Source organism: Vigna unguiculata, chromosome 9 (genome assembly GCF_004118075.2).
Source record: "Vigna unguiculata cultivar IT97K-499-35 chromosome 9, ASM411807v1, whole genome shotgun sequence".
In the NCBI taxonomy this organism is placed as follows: domain Eukaryota; kingdom Viridiplantae; phylum Streptophyta; class Magnoliopsida; order Fabales; family Fabaceae; genus Vigna; species Vigna unguiculata.
Genome location: NC_040287.1, coordinates 5112533 through 5122856, shown reverse-complemented (window position 1 = coordinate 5122856; position 10324 = coordinate 5112533). Strand labels below are relative to the sequence as shown.

Sequence of the window (10324 nt, the reverse complement as noted above, 5' to 3'; positions counted from 1 at the left end):
TTCAATTTTTTATTTTGATTTTTTTTAAAGGATAAAAATAGAAGGCCCAAAAACTTTGGGGGTGCAGGAAGAAACCTCCGTTCATGAATCAATGCTCTTCAAAATTGATTCTTGTGCAACCCACATGTTCCAAATTGGTTAATGGAAGAAAAGTTTGAATAAATAGTGTTTTTGAGAAAACACTAGGGATTATTTGTCATATGGGATTTAAATAGTACAAATTAGATGACTTGTTTTATTGTTTTGTTTTCATTTTTTACTACAACGAAGAAAAGGAATGTAAGACTCCAGGAAATAACTGATAAGTGTCAAGAATAAGTAAATTTTCTATCTAAAATTGACATTTATCATGTATCAAATGGTATTATTTGTGTATAAAATGAACATTCGTAAGCTCTAGATACAAAATGAGGTATTGAGAAATAGAGTGCTATGAATTGTAATGATATTTTTCTGTTTTGCAGTAACTATAAGAGAAAATATCAAGTATGCAACTAAGCCACGGTACTCGAGTTGAGCCATGGAGGTAGAAAAGACAAGACAACATATTTTGACTTTCTAGCTGAGCACAACAAATGGAGTTGAGCCTCGTGAGGAAACATGGAGCACAAATCCATGAGGTTGAGCAGCAAAGGAAACCCTCCCAAGAGGGAAAGGTCAAGTGCTAAGCATCAGGACAAAGGACTAAGCTAAGAAGAAACCCACTTGTGAAGAAACCCTTATGGCTGAGCACCAAAAGTTGGGCTGAGCACCGTTCAAATTTTTCTATAAATAAAAGGTTCTCATTAAAAGCATTCAATGGAGGCTGAAAAACGTAGCAGTAGTGTACAATAGGGTTTGTGAGGCACGAGGGGAGGTGCTTTTAGTGTAAATCTTATGTGTAGATGTTGTTGGAATTGCATTGTATTATTCTATGAGTAGTTGAACTCCATTGTGCCCAAATTTGATGTAATCAATTCTGATTCTAGATACTCCTACTTCTTGGGTATTTATCTTTGTTTTCATTCAATTATTTGTGATTTGATTTATGCTTAATGATGACTTAATCATTCATCTATTTAACTGGTTTGGATTGAGTTGGGAAACTGGTCTCAAACTATGGTACAATCAAATCATCATGCTTGTATTTATGCTTATTTAGTAGCCAGAGGAGATGCTGGAGAAGAGAGTCCTGCACATTAAAGCAAGGATTCATTCTGCCAGGAGTTGAGGAATCACATTGGTTTGAAGTCCTTGGGTTCTAGGGTATCAGGGATGAACCTAGATCTACATAAAAAGAGTACTTGCAGGACATTGAATGATTTGCATAGTAAATAAACAAGATGGTAATAGTGTAGTAGAAGAATATGAGATGAAATCAATTCATATCCCCTACTCCACTCAATCTATCTAATTACTATTATCTATTTTTTACTTGTACTATTTATCACAAACTAGAAAAATCCAAAAATCAAACTATCAATATACTTGCTAAATTCTTGTAAATACGATACTTGTTGATACTACTACGCACCAATACATTTGTTGGGAAATAGTTGTTGAGAAAAAGTCATCAATAACGTTTTAAAGGTGACAATGATTTAAAAATAGCGAGACTCGATTATTTTAAGATTAAAAGGTTTTAGTATAAATAGAACTTTTATAAACGAATTTCATTATTTTAAAACACATTATCCCTCTATAAATCAAATTTCTAGAGTTCTCTAACTTCTCTCTAAGGGTTTTCCTCTCTATTTATTTGATTGAAGATCTAACACCGTAGGAGTGATCCTCATGACAAGCTCTTCAAATTAGATTAATCAGTTTCTTTTATTTGTGTAAGTTGAGTTTCAGTTCTTTTTCTTGGTCTCTTTACGTTTGTCGCTGCATGTGAGCCTTCTTTCACAGGCATGAACCTTTTTAGTCATCAATATGAGTCTCTACCAATCAGTGATCATAACGGTATGACCTGATCGTTCTTGTGATGTTTCTATGTATAGATAAAATATCTTGTAGAGTTAAAAGCGTTTTAGTGTTCTTAGAGCGATTTAGGTCTGTGGAGCCGATTTGTCATGTAAGGGAAGCTAATTAGTTTTAGTATGCATGAGTTTGATAGATTTGATGTGTTGCATATGTATGTGATTAATTGTATTTTGATGATTAAACTAAGTTGTTGTGGTAAATATGTTTGATGTTATGATAGTGGAATGATATGTGATGTGTGAAATCAATTAATATTGATGATTGTGTTGAAACTGAGTTTGGTATGCTTTAGACATATGTAATGACTATTGGATTGTATAGACTGGACTAGACTGAAATAATTATGCATAATCAGGTTCTGCAGAATTATGCAGACTTGCTAGTTGAGTGTGAACCTAAACGAATCTAAAGTCAGAGAGTTTTTGGCTTGGTAGTTGTTGAGTCGCTAAGCAAATCTAAAGTTAGAGGCTTACTGACTTGGGAGTCGCTGGTCAAGTGTATGCTCGTTGAGCGAATCCAGAGTCAGAGAACTTACTAACTTTATAGTCGTTGGTCGAGAACACACTTACTAAGCGAATTATGGAGGCATTTACCTTTGTGAGTTCCAGTGATCCACTCGATGGGTGAGTCATCTGGTCGTTGGACGAGTGAACTTTTGTGCACTTTTCGCCTGGTCGTTGGGTGAGTCATCTAGTCGTTGGGTAAGTCATCAGAATCTAGTAGTCATTTTTATGTTCAATTCTTGGTCTATTGTAGTAAGTATGGATTATTTCTTAGATAATGGTTGGTGTGGGGAACTAAATTAAGAATGATTATATGATTGTGAACATGAAATATGATTTAGTTGCTTGAATTTCAAGGAGAAAATCTATGTGGCAGTATTTTAGTTTATGCATTGACATAAGAATTCAATATGGAGGTATCTTTTCTCTAATAACTACTCACACTAAGTAGAGCAGAGTAGGTTATGTCATGAAGAGAAGAAGGATATCCTAGTTATAGACTTGATCAAGTCCTAGGCACGAAGGAGATTTACCTTGTGTGTGGTTAGGTGATAACCCTTGAGGCCAAACTCTAAGAGTTTGGGAACCACTATAGGTGCACACCACCAGTTAGTTCGATGTCAAGTGCATATATTTGGATAATTGAATTTATTGTCAACTGCTTGTGTGATTATATACATAGATACCATGTTTGTAGGTATTTGACATGATTTAAATATATGTATGAATATTTATTTTGTACACTAGCTTACCCTGTTGTATGTTTTGTGTCTTCTTGTATGGTTGGTATCTTTCTTTTGCGATGATCACCCATTTGGTGTGAGCAGATGAAGTTGCACGTTTAGAGACATCTTTGGAGGATGAGGAATCATTAGTTACAATAGGTAGGTCTTGAGGAGCTTTAGTATTAGTTTATTTATGTATAGAGCTTGTTAGTTTAGTTTAAGTTTATAAATGATATATTTTATAATTCTATCTATAAGACTGTACTAATATCTTTGTACACTAAATTATTTTTGAATATTATAATGAAGCGTCCTATTTTATTAGTATTATGTGCTATGTTACTCATCTTATGATGTGTTTATTTCCTATCTCATCTATTTTATCCCATTACCATTTGTGTTACATCCAATTACATAATTTTTTCTTCTATAATTTATATTTTATAAATTCATTATTTCATGTTATTAAAGATAAATTACAAAAATTATTTATATTATTAATATAACAATAAATTCTAATAAAAATGTATATTGTAAGTATCAATTTGTGATACTATTTTATAATAAAAATAGTTTAAATGTTTAAACAAATACATAATATTAATTATCAGTATAAAAAAAGATAAGCTTTTTAGCGTTTGTTTTTTCTGATAGTGTATTATAATCGACATAAATGTTTTAATTTCTAGGAGCTTACTTAACTGCCATAAAGTTATTGCTATTTTACTATTTTTTTATAAGCTATGATTTTTAAATTATTAAATTTTTAAACCATATATATTTTATTGTAACTTATTGTTTTAAGATTTGAAAATAATATTTAAAAAGTATGAGATAAAAAAAATAAAAATATATGGCAACGATTTTAAAATGTTTAACTTCTTTTCTTAAAATAGTTTATGCCTTTGTCTCCCTCTTTCACCTTATTTCACAAAACTTTATTTAAACCCTAAATTTTCAAATTTTCCTTTGCAACATTTCGTGATTCTGAATCAAAAGTCTAATTCCATATTCATTTCTCTACCTCTAATTTCATATTTTATATTGAAAAATTACTATTATTATTATTATTATTATTGTTTTTTCGTAAACACATGCATATTAATATTATTATTATTATTATTATTATTATTATTATTATTATTATTATTCGTCTACACATAGACACAATATGTACGTATTTTTTAAAATATGCATGATATTATACTAGTAGATGATAATATTATAATATTAAATTAATATATAAAATAATTTTATATTTATTAGAAGCAAAGTTAAATGAATGGAAAAAAGATGAAAAAAAATAACTGTTTTTGTTTTTGAATAAGAAAAAAATAAGGAAATAAAATAGAAGTTTTCTAGGAAACATGTAAAAATAAATGTTAATTCTTAAAAATTTAACAAATAGTTATATTATAAAGAGTATAATTAAAATTATAAAATGTCAATACAAAAAAGATAATTCTCTGTAATCATAGATTATTATCTTATATCGAATATATAATTTTATTCAAAAATAATAAAACTAAGAAGAGAAAAGTTAATACGACATTTTTTTAATATTTTGATTTCATCTTCTTTTTAATTGCTGAAATTTATAAGAAATAAAACTCCTTATTATAAATACTATTATTATTATTATTATATTATATTGAATAAACTAATAGATTATTCAATAAATCGACATATTCGCCATTATCAACTGGTATTCCATGTCAATTTTCTCTTTCCAAGTGAGAAAGTTTTATTTTTAACATGGAAAACCAAACAAGAGTCATTCTAAATCTATATCTTCATACTCCACACAAACTCTATATACATACCTACGTTAACATACAGAAACCAACAACAACAATCATTCCAAGTTTCATCGGTGATGACCCTGCAGAGCCTTACCATTTTCTGTTTGTCCAAGTTTCCAGTGTGATCATGGGTGTTTACCTTCTTGTCAGTACCATACTCGGTAATGTCTACCCCTTCAGCGATGCTGTTTCGTATGCTTTGGTGGCCGTGATGTTTCTGCTTCTCATGGCTCCCCTTACTGTCCCTTTGAAGATGACACTGTTTCCAAGGAATGGGATTAAATCAGAGCAACACGTTGGATCTTCTTCGTCGGCAGGGGCACTTGGCAGTTTGAATGATCAGTATAATTCGCCTGAGGTTTCTGAGCTTCTTGCCTTGGGTGAGGGGACTGTGAAGCAGAAGAAGAGAAGGCCTAAACGTGGAGAAGATTTTACGTTTACTGAGGCTATAGTTGAGGCTGATTTCTGGCTTCTGATTTTGGTCTACTTTGTTGGAGTCGGCACTGGGGTTACTGTTCTCAATAATCTGGCCCAAATAGGTATTGCCCGAGGAGAGGAAGACACCGCCACTTTGCTGTCAATTTTTAGCTTTTGCAATTTTCTGGGCGGCTTGGTGGAGGAGTTGTATCATAACATTTTGTCAGGTGAGTGGCACTTACTCATGTATGAGAAAATTGTACATATAGTTTTTACCTGCATAATTTATAGTATATTTGGAAGCCTTAAGTGTAAAATCCACTTTTGAACCCGTATGAGTAGATGAGTAAATATTAGTATTTCTTAATCCATGTTTTATGAGGTTTTTCAGGACAAGAAGAGTTACAATGTGTGTTTGTAGCACCGGTTCCGTAACTAGTCCTGGTGCAGAGTGACATCGTTTACCTAATCCGTGTTATGTGTGTGTGGATAGTATTTTTTTTAACTTGTTTTTTCTTCTTGCAATATATTTTGAACTTCTTAACTAACAAATTAGGTACAAATTTTAGTTTTAATTTTATAACTTCTTTCCCATTCATACAAAATTATATTTATGTATTTTAATATTTTATTTAATTTTTTAATTTTTTTAAATTCTTATTATTTAATTTTAATTATTTTTATAACATCAAATTACAAAATTATTCTCTTTTTTCATCAATGGTATTTTGATAATTTTCAAATTCTATCTATCTTCAAAAAAAATTTATCTATTACATTGATTAAATCTCTTACTAACTTTTATAAAATTTATCTTCAAATTTACTCACTCTTCCTCTAAATCCACTAAAAAAAACACATTCATCCACTCAAATTCACACAAATTCATCTTCAAACTCTTTCCAAATTCATCCAAACAATGAAACCCTGCCTTACCATGCAAGTTCCTCGTTGGATTCTTTAACATCTAATGTCAATTTCACAACCAAATGTGCAAGACTGGGTTGGTGTCTACTGAAAAAAAAAGGTTTCTTTGACGTAAATGTCTAGAACAGATGCAGTTCGATCATTATTACAAACCAATTCGAGTTATATTAATCATAAAATCTTATCTTTTTTCTTTAACCGTAAAGACAAATAACTAAGACGACGGAACACGATAATAATCAAGTCACTGAAAAAATAAATTACAAGAACTTGGTTGAAAAATAAAAATAATTAACTTCACAAAATCTCAATTAAAAATGCATGCATCACAAACTTAACTTAGCCTTAAAAAAAACTTAAATCTAAAACCAATAACGCCATTTCACGTACCAAATAATATGAATAATTGGTAAAAGTTTTCGAGAACTACTGTCAATCATAGCGATGTCCTTGTTTGAAAAGTTATACTTAACTGTTTCATTTCACGCAAAGCCCAACCGTTATTCTTCCGAAGAAACTAAACACATCCCTTGTTTCATCCACGGATCATACAAGATTTTCTTAAAGATAATAACAAGAAACATGTAACTGTGACAAGGACTAATATCAGCCAAGTTGTCGAAAAATGATGTGATCTCATAGTTGAGACACAGAAAAACAGTTGCAGTGAAGATCACAATAATTTTCATGTGGTACTACCTGTCATTATTGTACGAAAAAGCGTTGCAATCACTCGTCATCAAAGTGTTAAAATAAGCCGAGAGAACACAAACACAAAATATATATGATCTAAGTTGGTTTAAGATCTTCAAACAAAGTAGGCCAAATTGCATAATCATCATCATCATAATCTGCTGCTGCATCAGCTCTGACCTTACTGTAGGCCCTCTCATCTAAAGGCCTAGGTAACCTTGGACTTCTATTACAGACCACTGATCTTGCATCGAGTGGCCCAGAAAGTCTAGGACTCTTTGCTGTGCCAACGAACCTTCCATTATTAGCAGGAGCAGAACTCATTATAGGACTTCTATTTGCATTTGCAAACACCACTCTCTCACAGCCATTATTCACCTTTCCATCAAGAGGACCAGACAACTTCATCATCAACTTGCTGTTGTTCATCATCTTCTCATGCAACACTCTTCCATTTGTTCCATCCAAAGGCCCTGACAGTGCAATGTTCCTGCTTCTCTGCACCACTCCCTTGTTCTCTCCCTTCACTTCCTCATTGTTGTGCCTGGCTCTTCTCCACTTCCCTTGGTACCAGTTTGGCTCGGGTGGCATCTCCTTCTTCATCATCGTGTCTTGATGATCATGATCATCACGCGAAACCAGGCTGAAGCACTTCTTGAGACACTTCTTGATGACCCCAGAAAGCTTGTTGCTTTTGGGTGCCCCATCTTGTTTTTTGGCAAGCTTGAGGATTTCGAGCCTGTGTTTGGCGATGGAAACGCCCATGCTCTGAAGAAACTCGTGGTTGAAGTAGATGGCATCTTCCAACTGAAGCTCATTGCGGGCGAAGGCAAGGCCATAGTCGTAGATGAGGGAGGGTTCTAGGCTGGTCCTGGACAACCACGAGAACCAGTCCATGGTTCACCAAGATCAAGCCTTGTGCTGCAATGCAACACAATGATATAATATAGCTATTATTAGCTAGTTTACGTTGAGGTGTGTGGTGGGTGTGTGGATTTATAAACTAGAAAACTAGAAACTCTATGCATAAATGTGGCGGGTAAAATGGCTATGCTTTTGATTTTATTGTTCATTTATTGGTTTTATTTCCTTTTAATGGAATTGAGATAGTGGTTGAGACACGGGAGGAGACAGTGAAGAAGAATAAGTGGGAAATTTTGACGTTTTTCGAAAGTGATGATGCAGATATGAAGTTTAGATATAATAAATAAAAGGAAAAGAAGAGGGATCAAAATGTGCGGCTATGTTATGTTGGATTGCGACAGAGGCCTGATAAAGTGGGTGAGACGCGCCAGAGGACCCAAAGAAAAAGGAACTTATTGAAGGCAAATCAATTTGAAGGTTGAAGCAGTTAATTACTATGTATCTCTCTTTCATGCTTTCAGACAAAGTCCCATGTTGTAGACAAGTGTAAATGATTTGTTGCTTATCTTAGTTGTCTTTAGGACTTCATCAATGTAACATCAAAAGTTGTGTGACTTCAGAGATTGAAGATTGTTTTTGCTGTAATGGAAAGAAACTAAGGGAAAATTAAGCAGAATAGTATACTTGTTGTTATCTTGCTATGAATTTGTTGGACGAAATAGTGTCCAGAATTGGTGGAACAGCTGTTTTTCACTCAATTCATGACCCACCATGGAAATAAAATTGAAATAGGACATACTCCCCTGGATTTGCTTATGGGAAATTGGTGAATAAAAAAATTTAAATGGTTTGTTTTATAAAATTGGTTTAAATAAATAAAATTAATCAAAAAATATTATTTTTTTACTAACTAATATTGGACAAATTTAATTTATAAAATCAACTAGAATAATAAAATATATGTATTTTTGTCTTTTTAAATCGATTAAATATTTAAAAATTTCACTGTAAAAATATTAAATTTCAGTTTTTAATATATTTTCCATATTTAGTTTTTCATTCGGTACAAGGTAGGGAAAACCTTTCCTAGTTGGGAGGTGATGCTTTGACAAAATTTATTTTGACAAACTTTGATAAACAAATATTTTTGGTAAAAAAAAGTCCTAAAATTTTATTATTTTATTTTTGTAGATTTCATAAAAAAAATAAAAAATTATTCTATTTAGTAACTTTGTTAACTTTATTAAAAATTTGTTTCTTAAAGTTTCTCGTAATTATGCCCTAATGGAAGCTAAATGTGACAAGTTCCGAATTCATGAGAGCAGGACGAATTCACGTCTCTCTTTGGGCCTTAGTCCAGTTTTTTTTTTCTTTATTTTTAAAATTTTGTTAATCAATTTCTCCTATTTAACTTCTCGATAAGTTAAAATGACATCATAAAATAAAATAAAAAACCATCCTAACCATAGAAAAAATAAAACTATTTTAATAAGTAAAAATACTATCTTTCACAATTTCCCCCATAATTGTTATTTTAAAAAATAATTATTTTTATTACCCATGAGAAATGTCTACATATGCACTACAACGTCTCATCCTCAACTTCTGTTAATTTTATTTTTTGAGTTTAATTGTGAGGATAATAGCTGTGTTAATTTTTTTTAGATATTTATTAGATTTTGGTTTAAAATTATATATATATATATATATATATATATATATATATATATATATATTATGGTATCTAGAGCTTAGTTTGTGATTGAAAACTCTCTACCATGGTGCAATTTTAGTGATCAATTTTTCTTCTTCAACCCAATTCATGACCGTATTTGCAATCCAATCCAATGTGTTCTTTTTGCACAACCCTAATTATGTCATGACTTATACTCCACCACGCATAGCTACCTTCACTTCTTCATTTTTGTTTCAACTCTTTGTTTAGTTTTGGTTATCTATTCTAGTTTGATTTTAGACACCAACTTTGTTTGTTATTTTTTAGTTTTGTTGTTCTTTGTTAGTTTGTTGTGAAATTAAATATGACCAATTAAATGGAGGACTTTTTACATTCCATTATATGTAATTTTGGAAAATAATGTAAAAATTTCTTGCTACTCAATCACATGTCATGTCTATCCCATCGTTAAAAAGTTTTATCTTCTTCTAATTCATCAAGTATATCTCCTTTCTTATGGATCCCTGAATTGGAGTACCTCAAATCACATGTCATGTAATCTTTTAAGCCTTTTGTCCTTAAATTATGTGAAAAATAGGTTAATTACACAATAATGTGTGGTTGAAATATATTAAAACTTTTGGAACATATGGCTAAGGATTGGTTAGGATTATTAGATCTTGTTTTACTTCTTGTTGCAAGAGTTTCATCAACCTTCCTTCTTAACATAGATATTCTATATATAGAGTTTCAGAA

General features: G+C 31.5%; 2 protein-coding genes across 2 annotated transcripts; one reads left to right on the top strand and one right to left on the bottom strand.

Moving 5' to 3' along the window:
- Positions 1 to 5119: 5119 nt before the first annotated feature.
- Positions 5120 to 5844, top strand: LOC114162804. Its single transcript, XM_028046778.1, has 2 exons — positions 5120 to 5636; positions 5801 to 5844. The coding sequence occupies exons 1-2, from the start codon at positions 5120 to 5122 to the stop codon at positions 5842 to 5844; spliced, it is 561 nt and encodes a 186-aa protein (XP_027902579.1).
- Positions 5845 to 6951: 1107 nt separating this feature from the next.
- LOC114162797 lies at positions 6952 to 8563 on the bottom strand. The gene has a single exon (XM_028046772.1). It carries the CDS (start codon positions 7924 to 7926, stop codon positions 7126 to 7128), a length of 801 nt encoding a protein of 266 aa, XP_027902573.1. The 5' UTR covers positions 7927 to 8563; the 3' UTR covers positions 6952 to 7125.
- Between the last annotated feature and the right edge of the window lie 1761 nt (positions 8564 to 10324).